Source organism: Callospermophilus lateralis, chromosome 3 (assembly GCF_048772815.1).
Source record: "Callospermophilus lateralis isolate mCalLat2 chromosome 3, mCalLat2.hap1, whole genome shotgun sequence".
In the NCBI taxonomy this organism is placed as follows: Eukaryota; Metazoa; Chordata; class Mammalia; order Rodentia; family Sciuridae; genus Callospermophilus; species Callospermophilus lateralis.
Genome location: NC_135307.1, coordinates 78,042,145 through 78,066,154, shown reverse-complemented (window position 1 = coordinate 78,066,154; position 24,010 = coordinate 78,042,145). Strand labels below are relative to the sequence as shown.

The 24,010-nt window shown below is 32.2% G+C and overlaps 2 protein-coding genes across 2 annotated transcripts; both read left to right on the top strand.

Moving 5' to 3' along the window:
- The first annotated feature begins 4,319 nt into the window (after positions 1-4,319).
- On the top strand, positions 4,320-5,273 carry LOC143393894 (olfactory receptor 4K2). The gene has a single exon (XM_076848389.2). It carries the CDS (start codon positions 4,320-4,322, stop codon positions 5,271-5,273), a length of 954 nt encoding a protein of 317 aa, XP_076704504.2.
- A 16,667-nt stretch (positions 5,274-21,940) lies between these two features.
- LOC143394664 (olfactory receptor 4K15-like) lies at positions 21,941-22,909 on the top strand. The gene has a single exon (XM_076849328.2). It carries the CDS (start codon positions 21,944-21,946, stop codon positions 22,907-22,909), a length of 966 nt encoding a protein of 321 aa, XP_076705443.1. The 5' UTR covers positions 21,941-21,943.
- The last annotated feature ends 1,101 nt before the right edge of the window (positions 22,910-24,010 follow it).

Here is a 24,010-nt window from a genome sequence, read left to right as displayed (position 1 = left end):
GCTACCTTAACCCTGGAAAACTACTGCTCTCCTTTGGTAATTGTAGCTTTTCCTTTCCAAAAAATTCAAATAAATTTAACTACAAAGTATACAGTCATTTTTGTCCGGCTACTTTCATTTTGCCTAGTATGTCTCAAGTAGGAGTGAATTTTGCCTTCCAGGGAACATTTGGCAACAGTTGAAAACTTTTTTGATTATTAATGTTACCTCCTAGAGCTACACTCAGGCTAGACTATACAGCAAACACTTGAAGTCCACTTACCAGGGATATAGGTTTGATTCAGAGTCATCTTTGAAGGAAAATAGAAGAAAGTTTTATGTTTCAAATTTCCATCTTTGGAAAACTGCACCCGCAAAACTTTTATAAGACAGCAAAGTGAAGCAAAAGTTATGAAATATACATACAGAGATTTAGTTAGCCTGTGGTAGATAGAGATCATGTCAGTAGTTCAGACCAGGGCATGGGTATAGTTTCTATTATCAGCTTCCTTGCCATCCCTCAGGCAAGACGAGTAGGCTGCTTTCAATAGGAGGGAGTAGTTCTTAACTTTAGAGGTGCCCTTAATTTCATAGGGAGTTTGCTTTATCATGACTTAGGGTTTTTTTTTTTTTCCCAGGGGTAGGGGGTGATGCTGTTGGCACCTGATGAGTAGTGTGATCCTGTCATTTTATAATGCAGAGGATAATCCTATAGAATAAGCATTTTTTTTTTTGCTTCAAAATGGTAGTAGTGAGAATGAGAAACCTTGATTAGCATACAACTTTTGAGTTTTTATCATATTCTGGTTCATATATTTTTTATTAGCTCAGTAATATTTTATCATATGAGTATATGACAATCTAACCATGAGCTGATGGTCATTTTTATTGTTTCTTCTACTTTTGAATTATTAAGGACAAAATTCATGTTTTTTTTTTTTTTTTGTTGTTGTTGTTGTTGTTTTTTTTTTTTTGGTTAAATGCCCAAGAGAGCTTTTACTGTGTTATATGGTGGTGTATGTTTCACTTTATGTAAGTTGCCAAGTCAAATTTCAAAAATGACTGTTCCATTTTGATTTTTGCCAACAGTGCATGATTTTTTGTTGCATTCTTGATACAAGTATTTTCTTCCCATCAGTGACATACTTTGTTCATTTACTTAACAGTATCTTTAAAAGAGCAGAAATTTTAACTTTTGATTCAGCATATTTTTAATTTTTTAATGCTTTATCTTTTAGAAACTTTTGCCTAACTTTAGGCAACAGAGATTTTCTCCTGTTTTATTCTAGGGCTTTTGTGGTTTTATCTCTAATATTTAGATCTATATCCATCTGACATTGATTTTTATATAAGATTTGGGTGAAGACTGAGGGGTTTATTTTTGTTTATAATTATCTAATTATTCCTACGTTATTTGTTGAGAGGCCAGGCCTCACTGGCAGCTTTGCTAAAAATCTGACCATGTGTATATTTTCTTCTGACCATTCTGTTCCATTTATCTACTTTTCTCTTGGGCAAATGCCAGGCTATATTGATGACTACTGCTTTATATTAAATGTTGAAGTAGACAGCAAAAGTCTAACAGATTTGTTCTTCTAACAAATTGCTTTGGTGATTTTAGGTCTTTTGTAATTTCTTGTAAACATTATTCAGAAAGATATAGTATTATATCTCTATCTATAACTATATCTTTATCTTTATCTATATCTTTATCTTTACTTCTATAAAGTGCCTGTAAGGAAATGGATGGACATGAAATTCACTGTATAGAACAACAAGGAAGTAACTGAAATCTTAACAATATTCTTTCTTACTTTTCTTTCTTTCTTTCTTTCTTTATTTTATTTTATTTATTTATTTTTTTTTGGTGATGAGGGTAGAGAGTGGTACGGGGATTAAAATCAGGGGCACTCAACCACTGAGTCACATCCCCAGCCCTATTTTGTATTGTATTTAGAGACAGTTGCTTAGGACCTGGCTTCTGCTGAGGTTGGCTTTGAACTCGTGATTCTCATGTCTCAGCCTCCCAAGCCACTGGGATTACAGATGTGCACCACTGTACCCCACTAATATTATATCTTTCTAATCACAAACCAACTGTCCCCTATCCCCAATTTCTCTGTGCATTGATTCTGTCTATCCTGGGATCTAGCAGGTGGAGAAGAACAATGCTAGAGCTTCACATAAACTCTGAAGATCTCTGCTTGGGTGTGGCATGTAATGCTTCTCTTCACATTGTGCTCAATAAAGTCCTATGTCCAGTGCCCTCTAAATAAAGTGGGAGCTATGCTCCTCCCACAGAGCAGGAGTATCTATGAAGGAATGGACTATAAACAAAAAGGTAGCCCGTTTTGATTTTAAAATATGCAATGTACCACATTGACAATAATGTGACAATAATTTGATTGGTACTAGTTTATAAGTAAAATTATTCATAATGGTAATAACTTATAATTCTCATTTTATTAGTCAAAATCTCATTTGTATTACTAAAACCTTAGTCAAATTTAACTTCTATTTTATTTAATAATCCTCTGCCTTTAATTTCTTCTTTCTCAGAACTATCTGGATTAATCCTTACAAATTGTTATAACTGCCTAAGTTTTTATGGTGACTCCTTCTTGTCTTTTATATCAAGTTATAAATTATAATGGTGTTATTGTTCTTCCCTCCTCTAACTACATGTCTTACTTCACTACAAATAAGTTGCACTAGTTTTCTCCTCATGCATGTTTTTCTTCCGCCAATCACAAGTTTAGGTTTCATTCTAGGCCATGTTCATGACAACTCTTCTGCAAGGACACTTATCTTGATTTATTCAGCACTTTGTGAGTTTCAGTTAAAGTCCAGTTCACACATGATCCCTGAGAACTGGTGGCATGTGAGATTTGTTTAACTGTACCCAATTGTTTTATTTATGAGTATTAAATATCTCCAAAGAATTAAGTTGCTTAAGCAGAGGTGAATGCTTTGGGAATTTATTCTTTATTGTGTATAGTACAGGGCTAGATAACCAAGGTCTCTATTTAAATTAGTCAGTTTGGTATTTACGACTGCCTTTTGAAATGATGCCTTTACCAATTTCCTTTCCTGGAATCTCTCAGGTCCAGGTTAAAAAAAAAAAAATCATTGTAAATTCCCAAGAGGTTCTTGAAGTATCTTTCTATTGTGAAATCACTAATACCATCTTTGTTGTTTAATAAATCCCATTGCAAGATGATTTCTTGGTCAAATCCCAAGTCCCTGCAACATGCATTTTATCTACAGCTGCTACATGATGAGTGATTCTAATAGGTCACTTATTCATGCTTAAAAAGCACCTCCTATGGTCTCTGTCAGAAGCCTACTTAACACTGAATAATCTGAAGTTCTGATGCTGTAGACCTGGTAAGTAAAAGTGTTTTGTAAGTGAGACTAAATGCTTTACATTTCCAATTATGTCAACTAACTCCCATTCTGTGGAGCTGAGATCAATAAAATATTTTGCATATGTTTGCACATACCACAACTCAAGCAGGGATGAGACAATAGAGATTGATGCTTAAGCTTTATCTCCTAAAAGTAATGCGATATATACTTTAGAAGATAAGGGTAAAGATTTAAGTAATGGAATTGCAAATATTTGTAGGAAGACCAGACTCATACTTTAGGAAAAAGAAATTGTGACTAAAAGAAGTTAAATGTCTTTTCTTTGGCTGTATGACTATATTGTAGTAAACTTGGTAGTCCATTTTCTTCCATGAGTTTGAGCAAAACTAATTTTCTTTTTGTTTCTCCTGGTACCAAGCAAGAAACTTTTATCTGTAAATGTGTTAACAGTTCTCTAGAATTCTAATTTACCACTGTGTTGCTTAAGAGTTTCTACATATATTCTAACTTTTATAGTTTTTTATCAAGAACATATTTATGGATGAATTATATATAATGAAACATTGTGTAATGTGTGTATCTCTCTGTGTTTTAAATACATTGTCAGCATACAGTAGATGTTTACAAAATGTTAACTATTATTATTAGGATTATGTGGATGAATAGATGGAAAAATACATGGAGAGATTTGTTCATGATGATATTTCCATTTGATTGCTATGTAGTACCAAAAAAAGAGAATGCCATTTTCAATATATATGATTTAAGAGGTATTTTACTATATCTCTAATGTTCTATAATTTTCTTGTAAACCAATTTACCAAATGAGAGAGATGAAAAAAATAGTAAGGATAAGTTTTTATAGAATAAAGATCTGTGAAAGTAGATGCTTAGAAATGAGGCTTTTGCTTCAATTAAATCACACTTTCTCTTATTTTTTTAAAATAGGCTTCTACCTATCCATCAAGACAATGGAAGTGGTCAATAAGTCCACTGTGTCTGAATTTGTTTTGCTGGGACTGTCTAATTCCTTGGCACTACAGATGTTTTTCTTTATGGCATTTTCATTGCTTTACGTGGCAACAATGGTGGGTAACAGCCTTCTAGTCATCACAGTTATTGCTGACTCTCACCTGCACTCACCCATGTATTTCCTGCTTACCAATCTTTCCATCATCGATATGTCTCTTGCTTCCTTTGCCACCCCCAAGATGATTACAGACTACCTCACTGGCCACAAAACCATCTCATTTGATGGCTGTATTACCCAAATATTCTTCCTACATCTTTTCACTGGTACTGAGATTATTTTATTAATGGCTATGTCCTTTGACAGATATATTGCGATTTGTAAGCCCCTGCACTATGCTTCAATTGTTAGTCCCCAGGTGTGTGTTGCCCTTGTGGTAGCTTCTTGGACTGTGGGAATCGTGCATTCCATGAGCCAGGTCATATTTGCCCTCACGTTACCATTCTGTGGTCCCAATGAGGTGGACAGCTTTTTCTGTGACCTCCCAGTGGTATTCCAGCTGGCTTGTGTGGACACTTATGTTTTGGGCCTTTTCATGATCTCAACAAGTGGCATCATTGCTCTTTCCTGCTTTATTCTTTTATTTAATTCCTATGTTATTGTCCTGGTTACTATCAAGCAGCATTCTTCCAGAGGATCATCTAAGGCTCTTTCTACCTGTACAGCTCACTTCATTGTTGTCTTCATGTTCTTTGGGCCATGCATTTTTATCTATATGTGGCCACAAAACAGCTTTCTGATAGAGAAGGTCCTGTCTGTGTTTTATACCATCTTTACTCCCATTATGAACCCAGTGATCTATTCTTTGAGGAATCAAGAAGTAAAGACAGCCCTGAAGAAACTGAAGAATAGATTTCTGAATTCCAACAAGGCAACTCCTTCCTGTCATTTTTAGTTTTAACACCCTAGGCATTAAATGCCCTTGTTTTTTGTGACACATGGCACTGGTAACAATGAAGTTCTAGGCTCTTGTTTCTTCATTTCTTGGCACATTTAAAGTTGCCAAGAACTTTTGAGATCAGAGCAATTTTAAAACTGTAATCCTATGTATGCTCAAAATACATTTGAAAATTCAGAAAAGCAAGTTAATGGAAGTAATTAGCTCCAGGGAAAAAAAAGACTACAAAAATATTAGGAGTGACTTCTTTAGTCAAGACATTCCATATTAATAATCAATTCACTGGAAAAGAGGAACAAACATATGAAGGGGAAATAGAGATTGAAGGCAAAGTAGAGTTAATGAAAATTACATATAATTAGCAACTGAGTTACTAAGAGTTACCCCTGAAGAATAATACATTAACAAGATTTCTGTGACCCATAAGTATTCCTAATTGCTGGAAATGAGTTTCTTCCTAAAAAGCAATAATTTCATATATATATATATATATATATATATATATATATATGAGAAACAGTGACTCAGGAATATATCTATATCTATAGCTATAGATATAGATATTTATATAGAGATACATAGTATATATCTATATTTATATATGATATATACTAAAGTGACTCAGGGATCTATATATCTATATATCACATTAAAACTAATTGTGATCTTTTTTCATTAAATAAAACTTTGGATACATTTTATTATAGATACTGATGAGATGAAAATAAACATGACATAAGTGTAAAGACTCCGTAACCATATTTAGTTAATGAAAAAAGTAGTATTGCCATGATACCTCCTTCTGATCCTGCAGAATGTATAGGGAAGTTAAAGAATTCTGCAAATCAGAAAACATTATGAAATGAGTTGCAAAACTATATACTATGTTTCATATAGGAACCATGGAAATAATGCATTGGAAGTTAAAATTATAATGACATTTAAAAATATAATTTTGACAATAATTCAATTCATGGAGAATATATGTTTTAATTTTAAAGTATTATATTGTTTACATTGTGGCCAAAGAACATTTTTGTTTTAATATTTGTATAAAATTAATTTATACTTAGTAAAATACTGTCAATGTAATAAGCATGGTTTTGTATAAAATAGATTTTGTTACTGTTTTAAATAATAGCTTTCAGGTATACAAAGTATCACTATCACCTGCTGATAGTTACTCAAATTGCAAGTATTGAAATACATGGTAAATACTGTGATTCTCCTTTATGTTTTGTTCTGAAAAATATCTTATTTAAGTGATGGTAAATCCACTATTGTTTAGAAGTTATTTAACAAAATTCATTAAAAACAGTGTCAAATATATTATCCAACTTGTATTCATAAAAAGAAAGAAATGTGGTTACCATAGTATTTGATACATGTCAAGTTGCTTTTCTTTTCCTGTAATGATTGATTAAATGGAAATAACCAAGAATTATGTGATTCTTATTATATTAATTATAGTAATTACTATTTTGAGAGATAAATGTAAAAACGTAAGTTCCTAACTTATCATTTTAAGCCAAATATAAGTGTAATGTGTTCTGCTTTCATTCGTATGTTTTTTCATTAATGTATTAAATAAGAAAATTTAGTTTAAAGTGCATGTTATTGTGCTTAAGACAGGCAATTTTGAAGTAATTGGACAAAAATATCTACAGTACTAATATGAATATAAAACATATTTATATTAGCAAAATAATAACATCACTCCATTTGAAATGGGAATGTGAATGGATCAGTTTAGACTGTGGATGTAACTTATCTTTGGTTGTAGTTGTATGTACAAATACACTTATATGCTCTTATTTACATAGAACAGTTTAGCTGGTGTTTTAGCAATATCCCTAATAATTCTTTCATATAACATACTAATTTGTCCAGGGAATGTTTTTAAAGCCTGTTTTTCTACAATATAAAACTGCAGAATCTTTTGAAAGGATGCTATCAAGATTTGGTGCTTATGTGAGAATTCTAAAACTCCAGAATATTTGCCAAAACTCTAAAAGGTGTAATTGATCAGCAGACAACTCTAGAAGGCAAATCAATAATTAAGTTGAACAGCTGGATTGCTAATAAGACTCTAGCTGAGAATGAAAAGCACTGCAGACAGTCTATGGATGACTTCCATGTATAAAAGGAATTACCTACCAACTTCCCTGGAGGATCAGCATGAAGAGTAGCATCAAAGATATTGTTGCATATTTTTACATAAATGCACAGAATCATAAATAGGACCTATGGTGGACTATTTTATCACTAGTCTCCTCAACAAGCTACTAGTACTCCTTTACAAACAGTAAGCACTGTGACATGGATATAGACTCCTTGAGCAATGGTAAGAATGGTACCATTTACTGTGGTAGTATCCAAAGTCAGAAACAATGCTTTGCAGAACACGCTAGATGAACAGAAACCACCCAACCTAAACATGCCAGGTCAAGAATAATTGTAAATGAACAATTTCCAATAACACAATCAAGGGTGTGTGGTGATGTAGAGGATACATAAGGATATAAACAGGAAACCAGTAGGTAGAGGAAGAGAATCAGGGGAAGGAAGACAGGGAGGGAAAGGGGAGGCAATGAAAATTAAGTTGACAAAATTATGTTATGTGCAGATGTGAATACATCATGATGGATCCCAGTACTATGCATAATAGTTATATACCAAATGTTTTTAAAATAATATTATGTTGATAAACAACTTTATTTCCTTTTACATGTTTGGGAAGACATGAAACTTGGTAATTCTGAACTTATGAGTTTTTTTTTTTTTAATTAAAAAGCCAATTGTAAAAGTCTTATAAAAGTCTTATGAACAGAATAATGAAATGCAGGTGGAAAAATCTATTAAAAATGAGGTATAGGTGAAAAACAACAACATATAAATTGTAATATGTGAGGGAATTGGCTATATGTAGTGACAATAAAACAGTAAATTATGTTAATTTCTAAAAACATTTGAGGATAATTTTAGAAAACTATATAGTTCAATATGAGGTTATGTGAAGCTTAAATTTTATATGTCTTTTTTAATGGGTTTCTCCAAGACCCTGGAATGTATTTAACAATGTTCTATTAACAATTTGGATTTTCTTTCTTTGAGGAGCTCTCATCAAATTATTTAAGATTTATGTTCTCCAGAATCTGCATTCACCCTGATGCAGGTGTAAAAACTTCAGACTTTGGTGTCTTTTTTACCAGTGTTTTTACCAGTTGTGTTGTTTATGATATAAACTTAGGCAAGATACTTCTCTTTTTTTGTTTGTTTTAAATTAATTTTTAAAATTTATATGTGACAGTGGAATGCATTACAATTTTTATTACACATATAGAGTACAATTTTTCATATCTCTGGTTGTATTCAAAGTATATTCACACCAATTCATGTCTTCATACATGTACTTTGTATAATAATATCCATCACATTCCACTATCATTTATAACCCCCTGCCCCCTCCTTCCCTTCCAACCCCTCTGCACTATCTAGAGTTTGTCTATTCCTCCCATGCTCCTTCTCCCTACCCCATTATGAATCAGCCTCCTTCTTTCAGAGAAAACATTCGGCATTTGGTTTTTTGGGATTCGCTAATTTCACTTAGCATTATCTTCTTTAACTCCATTCATTTACCTGCAAATGCCATGATTTTATTCTCTTTTTTTTTTGCAGAGTAATATTCCATATGCCACATTTTTTTATCCATTCATCTATTGAAGAGCATCTAGATTAGTTCCACAGTTTATCTATTCTGAATTGTCTCTACATCTGTACAAGGCAATTATAATGGTACCAACAGTGTAGAGTTGTTTTGGGAAAAAAAGAGGTAAATCATATAAATCATATAGTTGAGTTTTTGTTATATCATTCTGGTGATTAAGGCTAGTTACAACCTTTACTTAACCTTTTATATTTTCTTGAGCTAATAATTGACTTTAATTGAAAATTTAAAATATTTATCTATGTGTACATAAAATTAATGTGCATATAATTTAATTTGGAAAATTAAAGTGACTTTTGGAAAATTTCATTGATTCTTTTTTAATCTTTTAGAAACATTTTTCTCTCTTCACAATTTTGGTGACTCAAGGGAAATTTTAAAATGCTGTCTAATCATTATGCTATTGCTGCTTTACAATGAAAAATTACTGAATTGGTACATTGGTTTACATTGGATTTTCATTATAATTTTTAAAAAATAAAAATGATATTTAACATTCATATTATTAATCTGAAGAGACAGTCAGATGGATAAATTAGATAGGTAGAATCTTGAGTGATATGAATTGTCTCAGATTAAGAGTTTTTCTTCATTAGCAAAGGCTTAGCATAGTGTGATCTCTGAACTCTATTGCCAAAAGAAAATTCTTAGAAAGATGATAATATTTAAGCATGCTCAGACTCCTTATAATGGTGTTTTCAAAGATGATTTTTTTAAAAAGTGAAACCTTACTTTTTAAATGAGCTTTTATAAAAAAATGAAGTTGAAAAGAGGGTTAGAATAACTTCATTCCTTGTTTTATTTCTAACACTATTTTACATGATAATTTTTAGATGAACATATCTAGATTGAAAAACAGGGAGAAGAAATCAGTCACAGAAAACTAAAATGTGAACTTCTTGCAGGTACTCTCAGACACAGTATATGAAGCAGATTTAATATAGTGCAATAAATATTTTCAAGATCACTAAAGGAGTTACAATCTCCTAAGCAATTTGCAAGTCTTTCAGTTTTCATACTTCTGTTGTGATGATTAATTTTGTAAAGATCACAAGTCATTTTTGTTGTGCATTATTTTTTAATGCTCTCAGTTATACTTGTAAGTAAATAAACACAAGTTGTCCTGAAGTTAGTAACACCAACACCCAAATAAGATTAGAAATGTGACTTGGAGCATGGGTTAATGTGTTCTTTCTGTACTGTTGCACATATGATACAACTGACATTTAACTTTTTAATTATGATTGTTTGTAAAACAAACCAAAATTCAAATAAATCTCAACATCTAACATATTAGAATATTTTGTTTGCCTTTTTATTTCCTCATATTGCCAACATAGGGAGAAGATGTGTACCATTTACATTTATAATCATCTTTAAAACTTATTTTTTTATTAAAGAATATATTTTAGGCCTAGCACTTTCAGTTTATCTCCACATTGACATTTTTATGACTGCTAATTTAGAGTCTGTTGTTAATTTACCTTTGTTCTTTACCTTTTAATTTTACTAGGTCTCTGAAGACATCACCAAAAGCTGGATTTCCCTCTTTTTTCACCACCTATCAAAGAAAATTTAAAGGAGAAAATGTTTTAGAGACTGAGACTAGAAATAGTATTTCAATTATTCATTTATTTTTACATAATTATTATCTATATCTAATATTTTATTCTTGTCGGAGTATAATTATTTTGGTTGGCACTCAGTAAAAAAATGTGTATGAAACAGATTTAATATAGTGCAATGAATGCTTAAAAGATTTCTAGAGGAATTAAAAGAACAGGAATTGGGGTACTACTGAAACCATATAGAACTCCAGAGTAGGCCCCAGTAATGTGATCTTAAGGTCAAAAAGCCTCAGTGCCTTTGCCGCAGCCTCACTGCCTTCAATACCCCTGGATCTGGTGAGCCATTGCTGCTTTCCCCCCACTTTGAACCATGTTGTGCACCGGCAGCTATTATACAGTAGATGCCCTCTGCTTCACCACTTGCTGCATTCTGAATTCATGGTGGGACCTAAAATTGGTGAAACCTGATTTGCATAGGGAATATTGGCTGAAAAAAAAGCAGTTTGGCAGATCTCATGCAATAGGAAACTTATTAAAGGACAGAGGATGGGAAATTGAATCAATCAATAGCCATCACAATATTTATTTTTCATTTATATGATTTTTATTGTGGAGCAAATCCAAGGTAAAGAAAAACACACAGAAATTTGTAACTTAATCAAATGTTGTAAGGTGAACATCTTTATACTTACATCTCAGGTCATAAAATAGGATTTTTCCTTTCACCCCTTGTATTTGTCCTTCTCAATCACAACTTTGTGTTTCCTTTCAAAATTATCCACTACTCTGACTTAGTAATAACTTATTTGCATTTTATAAGTTTTATAAATGCATATATATTCAAGTCTACATTCTGAGATACTCTAATCTCAACCACTTCTTATTTTAATCTGGAATTTTCCTATTACCTTCTCTTTCATTTCTGTAAATACATCTTTTGAAAAAAACCTGAAGTAGTAGGAACTGAATTGGAGCAAATTATATGTCATGATTGTACAATTATATGAAAATGAACCCCAATATTATGTTTAATAATACATTAATAACTTTTATAAAGCTGATTCACTCACCCTTCAGTGTCTCCCATGATCTGGAATATACTGATTGAATGTTCAAGTACAGTTTGACATATACTTCTTTCATCTATGTTTTCTGAAAATTGAAAATCCAGGACTTAATCATACTCAGTTGGAAACTTTTGAAGATCTTGCTATCTTGCTGTCTCTTTTGGAATGACAATGGTGGCTAAAGCCTATGGTTGATAGTAATTTTTATTGTCTGAAATCTGTACTCTAATCCCCATAAATGCTTATTGATCATATTCTCTGGAATTTGGCTCGTTGATAACAATTTCTCTAGTTCCTTATGATTTAAAGTCAGTTTTGCTGAAAATTTCTTGGCTATCATTTTCTTTCTTGGCTTTCATTTTATTTTTTATTACTTGAATTTAAATTATAATTCTACATGAAAATTTTTCTGAAGCCAGCAAAGCTCATAATTTTCCTTATTGATGCTAGACCTCTAAAATATTAGGAGTTTGGTACTGATATTTACTTTTTGGAGGAGGGCATTAATATCCTCTTCTGGTATTTATATGGATATTATCTCTGATGTGTTTAGATGTGATTTTATTGCATCCATGTGGTTTTGAAAACTTTACCCTTCTGAATTTCCTTTAAAAATGTTAAATTCTATTTAAATAAAATTATTCTTCAAGAATAAACCCCACTTAAACATTTTTAATATACCTATTTAACTTTTCTATTTTTTTTTTTTTGAGAAAGTTACAGCTTTTTACATCTCTCGTTATCAAATGAATTAGAATCCCTACTTGCATCCTGCAGTACTTTAGGATCTGACCTCTTCATCTCTCATTTCACATACGGTGATAAAGAATTCTGTGCTGAGAAAACAAAAAACAACTATGGCCCTCTAAAGTGAAATGGCTTCCTTGCCTCAAGAGAAAAGAAAGACAAGATACAAATATTACTGGGAAAAAAATACAAAAATGAAAGATCAAATTTGACTTTTATGTTGGTTTGTTTCACCCAAAACTCATTAGTAAATTACATAACCAAAAAGAAAACAAAAACAAAAACCCTGAACTAGATAATCTCTCCCTTGCCTGTTGCTATTATTGAGCAATTAGATAAGAGTCTGCTCACACCACAGTTCTCTTGGACTGATGATTCAGATCCTAGCTCATTAGCAGTAAAAATATTTCACAACGAAAGTAACTTTTAAATATTGAATCTGATGAATGTTCTAACCTAATTGATTTTCACTCCTAAAAATGCCTGCTTCATGAGGGAAAGTGCAGTCAACACTTGGTTATGCCACAAGGTCTTCAACTTTTCTATGGGTACATTTAAAAAGTCTTCCAAGGACTGTATAGATTCTTTCAGGACAAGATGCTGTTTAATTCATGTTCTCAGTTACTTACAGATCAACTAGACCTCCAAAAATTGTTTTAGAAAAAGAGTGCAAAGATTCATGTGAAGGCTACTGCATTCCCATATTAAAGACTGTATACCTTTTCCAGGAACTCATGCAGCATTTACAAAAACATGATTAACGTAGGTAATCTATAAAGTCTGATGAAGACTAGAAATAATTATATATTATCTAATTACATTGCCATAAAAATATAAAATGATAAGTATCTTTTTATCATTTTATCCCTAAAAGTAGAATTCTACATCTTTGGAAAAAAGAAAAAAAACTTGATAATTAAACCATGAGCCAAACAAGTTAATAATGGCGATAACAGCATTTAAAACTCAGTTACACAAATATAATGCATATCAAAAGTTGTGAGGAAAATTTATAATCACAACCATCTCTGTTGACTATGAGAAAAGAACATTAAGCTTGGTGTTAAATATAAAAATTAGGAAAATGTTAGTAAAGAGGATTAAAGGAATAGAAGGATAAAAATAATAAAGAGGAGAAAATGATAAAATTTTATCCAGGTCTCTTTGGATCTATCTTAAGCTTAAGATCAAAACCCAATGAGGATATTGGGAAAAGGGTGGTGTATGTACCATTTTGTTTTGAATAGAGCATATGCTTAGAATTTGATGAGGGAAGCTGAACCACCAAGAGAGGCATGTGATGAGGAATGGATTGAGGGGTTAGAGTTTATGCAGTAATAAGAGTTTCTAGAAAATCCTACAGAAGTCAGTTGCTGATTAATCTGCTGGAGGACCATACACTTCTGATATATCAGCAGGGCTGGTGGCTGAGGAAAAAAACTGAATATCTAAAGTTTGCCTCCAAATAATATTATTAATGTAATATTCCAATTCCTTTTTTGTTTTTTAACAATGTTTTTTCAGTTATTTTCTTTGTTATTTCTATTGGGATCACAATATTTATGCTAACTCATCACAACTGATTTCAGATCAATACTAACAATTACAGTAAAATAGAGATTCTTTACTCTGGATTATCTCCAGATCCTTCCCCTTCCTTGCTTGTTATTCTCAGATATATCTTCATGTTTATAAGTCAAAATACAAAGTTTCACAATTACTTGATACACTTTATTTTACAATTAGTGTGGAGAAGAAGAAAAAAAAATAGATAATAACAGCTTTAATGTTGACCTCCATAAACATCTTTACTGACATTCTCTGATGTCCTTCTTTTCAGCCTGAAGGACTTCTTTAGTATTTCTTGTATAGCAAATCTAGGAAAAACATTCTCTCTGCCTTATTTTTGTTATTATTATTATTATTTTCATTTTTGAGGGATTTTTTTCTATGTATGCATTTTTTGTTGTTTGTGTGGTTACTGTTTTCCTTTCAGAACTTTGAATATTTTATTTTGTTGCTTTCCAGCCTCCATATTTTCCAATGAAAAGTCAGATTTCATTTTAATGAAGTTACCTTTTTCTGACAAGTGGATGTTTTTCTTTCTAATTTTACAATTTTCCCTTTGTCTTTGACTTTCATTTGGGCATTATAGTCTGTGTTTATTCTTCTTAAGATATGTTAAGTTTTTTGGATTTGTAGATTAATGCTTTTCATCAGATTTAGAAATTTCTTAGATATTCTAATATCATGTGCTTTTCTGCTAATTTCTTCTTTTGAGAGTTCCATTATGGGCAGGTTTGTGTCCCACAACTCTGGGAAGATCTGTTCATTCTTATTCATGTTTAGTTTTTTCTTTTCTTTTTTTCTCAGATTAAACAACTTTAAAAAAAAATACTGGACTCTGTTTTTTTTATTAGATTCTCAATCATCATCTGAAAAGAAAACATTCTAGAGTAACTTCATTAAAACAGCTCTGATAAAGCAAGGTCACTACTATGCACCATAAAACAGGTCAAGAAGTTTTATGTTCATAAAAGCATGATACAGTACTGTCCTACACCTACAATGCTAGAGGATGCAATTAAAAAGGAATTAGTTGAGATTTTATTCTACTTTTCTAGCAAAGGGCTCAAAGAATGGTATGACACAGCTCTGTAAAGAAATATACTTCTTTAGGATTTCTTTTCATTGGCAGCACAGTTCCAAGTACTCACTCTCTTCACGAATATCAACTAAAAACCATTTTAAAAATCCAGGGGAAAATTAAAAAACAAACAAACAAGAAATGAAACAAAAAAACATTAGATTCATACAAAATGACCAAGTGAAAGCAAGCAAGACACAACTTAGCTAACATTTTACCAAATCTGTCATGTTTGAATGGTGAACGCTCCATGGAAGAAAGGAGATGCCAAGTAGCCCTTCGAAGCTTCAGGCACAACCAAGACACAGCATCTGTCCAAACAGAAGCTGTTGTCTAACACTGCTCATTCACTATGTAGAATGAACAATTTTTGTTAATCTGACTTTAAGTTTGCTGTTTTTTTTTGTCTTTTGCCATCTCAAGTTTGCTATTGAATTCTTCTAGTGAAGTTTATATTTTTTCTCTGTAAAATTTCTATTGTTTCTTACTTGTAATTTATATTTCATTACTATTATTTTCTACTTAGTAAGTTTTTTCATTATGCTTTATTTTAGTTTTTTAAAATATTTTTTTAGTTCTTCCAACATATTTTAGTGTTCGATTTGCAGTATTTGCCTTCTAAATGTAACATTCAAGACTCATCAGAGATAATTTTAATCAGATACTTTTCTTCCTGTGTCTGATTATATATTTTTTTTCTTTTTTAAAAATTGTACATTTAAGTTAATACATTGCAGAAACTTTTGATTTCAATTTGTTTCCCTCCAAGGAGTCATTATTCTTGCTACTAATGATGGTTGTATTTCTTTTGTTTGGTCCAGATTCTGTAGAATCTCTTTTCCCTGAAATATATGGCAACTGTTTAGGTTTGTTGTCCCTATATTATTGTTTGAATTTTTAATTCTGATGTGCTAGATATCTGGGTGAGCATATGTTAATGGTCATCTGCTAATTGATTAGATGTTGTAACTCATTATCTTGACTCTTTTGGTAAATTACATGTGGTTTACAAGTTTCACTGGCTTTTAATTTCTTCCAGGTCTCCTCATGTCTTCTTTGACTGTGTTCAAGTTTATGTTCTTCCAGTGCCATGTAGATATTCTCTGATGCTCCTGAGTACACATGCAGGCTCCTGCATGTGTATGTGTACAACTGCCCCAACCTCTAGGGACATGTGGAGCTCATCAAGACCCAGTACTACTTCATTTCTCTAATTGCCTTATTAAATTTTTGTTACGTCTGCCAGTTTCTTGCTGGTTTCATCTAATATCTCAACACTAGACTAACTGCACTGTTGGATACCATTTTTTCCTTTTGTTTTTCACCACTAAGATCATTATTATTTTAGATACCTACCTCACTTGCCCACACATGATATTTTTCATTTTCTGCTCCAAATTAATCCAGCCAACTCTGGCAGCAAAGGAGCTGGTTTCCATTTGTCCTATTCTGATAGAACTCTCATACTTTTTTTGAGTCTCTTCTGTAAAAAGACTTTTCTATAAAGAGGGTCGCAGTCTCCTCTACATAGCCCTAATTTCATTCATCTACTTCCTGAAGACCCCAACTGTCTTACTGGGTGTTATTAATTCAACATAATAATTGTAGGGTGCTGTAAACATTAGTCTATAACAGTCAAATACCAGGATTTTGAAGTGGTTTCTTTCCTTGCTCTTGTATTAATTTCTATATAGTTTTATGGAGAAAGACTAGGTAAAAAGCATTGCTTTGTTAATGGTAATTGCATTTTCAGAAGTTGCATTTTTAGACTTTCTCTGGTAATCCACAGAGAAGCTTCTAAAATGCAAATCTGAAAAAAGCCATTACCATTAACAAAGCAATGCTTTTTACCTGAGTGGCTTTGTATGAACATAGGAATTCAGCAACTCAAGAGCAAGGAAAGAAACACACCAGTTAAAAAACAGGAAAGATTCTGAACTGTTATGCCTCAAAGAAGACATACAAATGGCCAACAAGTATATGAGAAAAAATGTTCTCATCACTAATTATCAGGGAAATGCAAAAAAACATGATGATATGCCACTACATATCTATTTTCTATTAGAATGAGTATGATCAAAAAATAAAAAATAAATAAATGTTTGTGAGGATGTGGAGAAAAGAGAACTATTGCATACTTTGGATATATGGTAATATACTAGTTATGAACAACAGAACAGAGCTTCCTAAAAAAAAAGTGAAAATATAACTATCCTATGATACAGCTGTTCAACTACTGCATATCTATTCAAAGGTATCTGAATACAATGAGATATCTGTACTCCTGTGTCATTGCATCATTGTTGACAGTAGCCAAGAGATGGGTCAACCTATGTGTCCATCAATATGAATGGATAGAGAAAACCTGTTATATATGCACAATGGAATACTATATAGTATTCCATTGAAGAAAATATGTTCATTTGCAATGGCATGAATGAACCTGGAAGATAATACAGTATAAAGTGAAATAATCCTCGCACAGAAGGACAAACATAGCAGGATCTTACTCTTATATTGAGTGTAAAATTCAAATTCACAGAAATAGACTATAAAATGCTCATCAGAGAATGCTTTGAGGGGATTAAGGAGATAATCAAAGGACAAAAAAAATTCAATTAGAAAGAATAATTTCAAGAAATCTATTGTATATCATGGTAAATACAGTAATGACAATATATTGTATATTAAAATTTTCTAGGAAAATAGATTTTAAATGTTCTCACCCCCAAACAATTTTAAGTGCATGTTGTAATACATATGGTAAATAGCTTGATTTTGGCAGTCTACAATGTGTACATATATCAAAACATCATATTGTTCACTGTTATGGTTTGATACCACGTGTCCCCCCAAAGTCCATGTGTGAGAAATGCAAGAAGGTTTAGAGGTGAAATGATTGGGTTATGATACCCTTAACTCAGTGAGTTAATTCCCTGTAGTATGGTGGGATGTGGCTGGAGGAGGTGCGTCCCTTGGGCCATGCCTTTGGGGTATATATTTTGTCCTTGAAGTGAAGAGCAATATCCTGAGGCATTTTCCTCTACTACATTGTTCCACCAAGATGTTGTGCCTCACCTCCAGCCCCAAGAAATGGAAACAGCCTTCTATGGACTGTAACCTGTGAAACCATAAGTCCCCAAATAAACTTTTCCTCCTCTAATTATTCTTGTCAGGTGTTTTGGTCACAGCAATGACAAAACTGACTGAAACATCTACCATAAATATGTATAATTTTTAAAGCAAAAACAGGATTTCTTAAAGTGAATGAAACAAGTAAACTTTAATGGTTACTAGTGAAACCAAAATATGACTACTGGCAAATGAAGGATGGGGATTGATCAAAATAAAAATGAGACTATACAATTAATCATTAGAGATTAGAAAAACTGCAAAAAATTTATAAATTGAGGAAATTAAACAATTAAGGTTATGTAAAAGCAAAAATCAACAGATTCAACTAAGTGATTTTTAAAATTTCTTAAGGAAGCATACATTGACAAATTTGCTTAAGGAGGAGAAAATGAAGTTGCCAATACTATGGAATATATTAAAAAAAGATTTAACCCTCAAAAGATACATTCAAACTCATACATTCAAGTTTATTACAACTTCTTCCAAATAATCAAAAAATGTAAAATTATAGGATGTAGAAGTGCTTTTTTCAGGACTTCCACTAAGTTTATAAGTTTATCATTGTCTAACCAACTAAATTAGAAATGTGTACTATAGTAACTTAAACATAAATGGATTTCACCTCTTAACTTATATGCAAAACTCCTAAATAAAAACTAACATATCAAATTAATGTTATGGTATTCTCAGATCTCTACCCCCAAATTATGTAGAGTTTATGCAAACTAAGAATGCAAATATGATTACATTGAAAGTTTTAGCAATGATATCTAAAGTTAAGATTAAAAGAATAATTCATTATACATTGCCATTTCTGGGAATCAGATTTGCTTTGCTATGTTTTTAAATTTTTTTCCTACCTAGCTGAAAAATATTACAAAATGCTCAGTTCAATTTGATTCCTTATGAAGTCATTCAGAAATTTCTACATGTAAAAGTTTTCTAAATTTATTGGAATCATAATGCAGGTAATTCGTTATGGGTAAGACACAGTAGTTGAGCAAAAGTTGAAAATGATTTTGCTTTCTGGACTTATGCCATTTTTCTTATTCAACAATCCAGTAAACATCAAATGATAAGGAATCACCATGGGACACATCTATCCTCCCTGAGTCCCTATTCTAACTCCAGTCCTATATTTAGATGTAGAAATGATAAAATGAGAAAAGGGTGAAATAGAATGTTGCGAAGAAGAGGAAGCTCTTCTTATTTATTGTAGTTACAGTGTAGCTCAGATGCACGTGTGCCTCTGATGCAGTTCTTTTACAGGGGAACTTGACCTGAAAGAAGCCAAACCTGTTTCAACTTTCTCAAAATCTGTAGATAATTGAATCTGGTATGTTCGTTTTATGTCAACCATTTGCTTGGCAATCCATTTGCCTGAAATTATCTTTTTTGAAAGATGATGGTAAGACCTTTAACCCAAGGATAAAAACTTGGAGAAATGGCTTGTGATATTTGGGCTTTAAGTTTTGTTCAAATTCACTTTGCTCATTCACAAAATATTTACATCCATTTTAGCCTGGGACTTTAGATTTGTCTTCGTATGCCGTAGAAAGTGGCATAAAGATTGGATAAATTCCTGTCATTTTTAGCTGTTTGATTTTTATGTTTGTTGGTTGTTCTTAAGATTTTTCATCTGTTATGCTAAATAAGGACACTCTACAAAAGCAGCATGCCAACATCATTTCTATTTCTCTTGCTCCTTCCCAGCTTAGTTGACATTCACTAGATTGGTATGGTGCTAATTTCATTCAGGATTACTGGCATTTTTCTTCTTCCCTTATTCACACTACATTCATTTCTCATTATTTTCACTAAAAGGCAGTTACCATTGAATTTTGTCATTTACTAAATGATCAGATTAAATGATATGTTCTAGAACAGTTTATTCTCAATTTTTCCTCTTTATATTTATATATGCCACTTTTGGGTGAAAATTTCTTCATCCAAGTGATAATTATTTATCACTTTATTACACTTTCTTTATTACACTTTCTATTTTAGTTATTTTGTCAAGCATTGCTCACTCACATGATCATTTCTTTATGCTGAAGATTTTGGAAAAAACTCGGTAGGGGGAATTATAGCAATAGTCCATTTAACAAATATTACCAGGAGATAAAATTTTCCAAACTAATGAATTACAAACTAAAATTTATCCCTTTAAGTAAAATGCATCAGCCACTTGGGAAAACAAATTATAGATGAGCTTTCATAGTTTTAAATAGAAAGGGCTAGTATTATGAAATTCATTTATAGTACATTTCATAATATTTAGTGGGTTTTAAATCAACTTCCTGAATCAATCAATCCTCTCATTTTCTAGACTAGATGATTCTATTTGTTGTATATTCTTAAACCACACATTTAAATTTCACTGGAGGCCGTACTATTGAGTGTGATAGAAAGAGCTCTAAAGACCTGGAATGAAATTCTGGATGCTTAATTTGCTTACTATACCATACTGAACATATTAATTAATATTTTGAGCTTAAAATTTCCAATATAAAAAATGGAACAAAATTAGTGCTCACCTATGCATGCATTTAAAAAGACTTTCACACTTAGTAGTTTGGAATATTGACATATAGTATTTTTCATAATCTTTTACAGAGACTGTCACTTATAATAGCATATAAAATGAAATATTTTATGGGAGACTCCTTTCTTAAAAAACAAAATAAAAATAAAAACCCTCTATATTATTAACTAAAAGATTTTGACACTTCAATGAATCATCAAATCATTATATATTTCCTTGGAAGTCTTTTTCTGTATTACTTAAAAGAAGTCACACAGAAAACCACAGGCAGAATGGATTACTTTTTAATCTCTTTGCAACTTAATTATCTCAAATGTTCACTATTATGATTGTTATTAATTATCTTAATTTTTGCCTAATAGGAAAGCATTGTGCTGCTGAGTATTTTTCAAAGAACATAACTTACTTTATTGGGTCAGAGAAATTCTAGTCCGAAGCCTACAAATGTAATAATTACTGATTATAACTACTTATTTTGGAAGATTTCTGTACTGATGAGTGAAATGTTACTATCAACCTTCAAATGAGCTACTTGTCAATTATTAAATTAAATCAGATCTTTGTATTGACCTTGCCTATTGATATTCTATACCCAATATTGGCCATCTCTGTATATTTAATTTCACATATTACAATGTTATTTGCAAGGGACTTTACTTAAAACCAAAGCAACTGTCATAATGTCAGAGACAACATGGATTAAAAAGTCTTAATGGTATGGTTGCAGGGGTTAAGTAGCAGATATAGACAAGAGGAGAGAGAAACGGGGTAGGGGAGGGACAGGGCAAAAGATAAAATATGTAAACATGGCCTCTTGAGAATTCTTCTAAGAATTGAAACTCCTTATAGATCCTCCCGAGTAGATAATGTAAAACACCAGGGTGAGAAAGACAGTGGATCCCTTAGATCTGGATCCCTTAGTATCTCATTGTTAAGTTCTTTTCAATGTCCACAAGCTGTTTGTTTATCATCAGACTTAACCCACAAATTTATATAATGGAGCTGTTTATACATTATGTTTTACACCAAAGTTATATTTTGTTCATGAGAATACTTGAGGGGAAAACATAGTATAAAAATCACAGAAAAGGTACTTCCTAACAGGATAATTGTAGAACATTTAAAATTAATATTGAGATGAACAGTTTGGGGTTGTGGTCTACTCTTCTTGTTCTTCATAATAACCCATTAATGTTTCTCTTTGTAGGGATTTCCCTTATAGCCTGAGACCATGGATCAGCAAAATTATTCTAGGGTCACTGAGTTTGTATTGCTGGGACTCTCTAGTTCCTGGAAGCTCCAGTGTTTCTTCTTTGTGTTTTTTAACTTTTTATATATCATCATTGTCCTTGGAAACTTTCTTATTGTTGTCACAGTGATTTCAGAACCTGCCTTGCATACACCTATGTACATTATGCTTAGTAATCTCTCTGTTCTTGATGTTCTTCTGGCCACATATGCAACCCCAAAGATGATCTATGATTTCCTTCATGAATCCAAGACCATCTCCTTTGAGGGTTGCATGGCCCAGATATTTTTGCTCCATGTCTTTGCTGGTGGTGAAATGGTCCTCCTTGTAGCCATGGCATATGACAGGTATGTAGCCATATGCAAACCTCTGCATTACACAGTCATCATGAACTTGTGCAAGTGCACAAGCTTGGTGGTAGGCTCTTGGGTCATTGGAGTTATACACTCCTTGAGTCAGTTAGCTTTCACTGTAAATTTACCCTTCTGTGGCCCCAACATAGTGGATAGTTATTATTGTGACCTTACTTTGGTTATCAAGCTTGCCTGTACAGACACGTACATCCCTGAAGTGCTGATGCTTTTGGACAGTGGTCTTATGGGGGTGACTTCTTTCTTGCTCTTGCTAATCTCCTACATGGTCATCCTTGTTACTGTTTGCCGCCATTCTTCAGGGGGCCTGGCCAAGGCCCGCAGCACTTTGACTGCCCACATCATGGTGGTGACCCTCTTCTTTGGACCCTGCATATTCATTTATGTCTGGCCTTTCAGCAACTTTCCAGTGGATAAAGTCTTTTCTGTGTTCTCTACAGTTTTCACACCTATATTGAACCCCATCATCTACACATTGAGAAACAAAGAAGTGAAATCAGCAATGAGTAAACTCAAGACTCAGATTGTAAATTCCAGGCTGCTTTCCCTCTCTCACCTGCAGAACCTGCACTTGTAGGATTTTATTGGTTGCCCTGAGCAGAAAGGAAGAAATTCAAGACAGAGACTACCTTTATCTTATGACCACCATTGTTTTATAGCATTACTTTGTTTAAAATGGTGAATGTAATGTGTGTTCTTTGTTAAATATATAGAGAAGCTTGCACATAATTATGCACTTCCTCATCATACTTTTCTTATATTTGCATTAGTTTCAAAGTTAATTAGCTTATATTTGCCGTTTAAAGTTAGTGACAGAATGTTTCACAAACTAATATGCAATTTAATTGTTTGAAATTAATTTCATAAAAATTTTATTGCATTTTTTTATTAGCTAAACTAAGAGCTCTTTGTTTCCTTTATGGCCTAAAAAACTCTAGGTCATCTGTAAGATTTAGTTCTAGAACTCAAAACCAATCCCATTACTATTATTTTTTTCCATACCTTTTACATAAAATGTTGGCACTCTCTATTAAAAAATATCCAGGGTGTAATTCAACTTGTAAGAACAAATTTCCCAAAACACAATGTAACACTTCTCAAATTTTATCTTTATTTTCTTTTTTCAACATTACAGAGAAAACTTAAGGAACTACATATCATATTTTTTGAAGCTTTATAAAATCAGGTCAGATATGACGCAGGTACTTTTATTCTCATCATTTTGTCACCCAAACAATTTTGACATCAAAATACACAGTTAAGCAGTTTTAAATTCCTAAAATAATTACAAAGTACAGTGCTTGAAGCTTTAGACAAGCTGTAATAAAAATTCATAAAAATAGAACAAGACCCCTCACACATGCTCACAACCTGGCCCTGTGATGATATCTGGATACTCATTTGAAGGATAGCAGATGCAAATCCAGCGACTGCAGAAAACAATGAACATTAGGATCTGGAAGCACATTAGGATGTTGCCACAATGCTGGGCTCTGAATGTCTTATCCAGATACTGAAATCCTCACCCCTAGTATATAGTATTAGGAGATGATTAGATCCTGAGAGTGGAGCCTCCATGAATGTGCTTCACAAAAGAGACTCTGGAGAGCAACTTTGTCCCTTCGGTCATTGTGAGGTAATTGTGAAAAGACTTAAAATACTGACATAAAATACAGAC

Bases quoted from the DNA above. Each gene is read 5' to 3' on its own strand.
- LOC143393894 (XM_076848389.2), top strand. From the start codon at position 4,320: ATGGAAGTGGTCAATAAGTCCACTGTGTCTGAATTTGTTTTGCTGGGA.
- LOC143394664 (XM_076849328.2), top strand. From the start codon at position 21,944: ATGGATCAGCAAAATTATTCTAGGGTCACTGAGTTTGTATTGCTGGGA.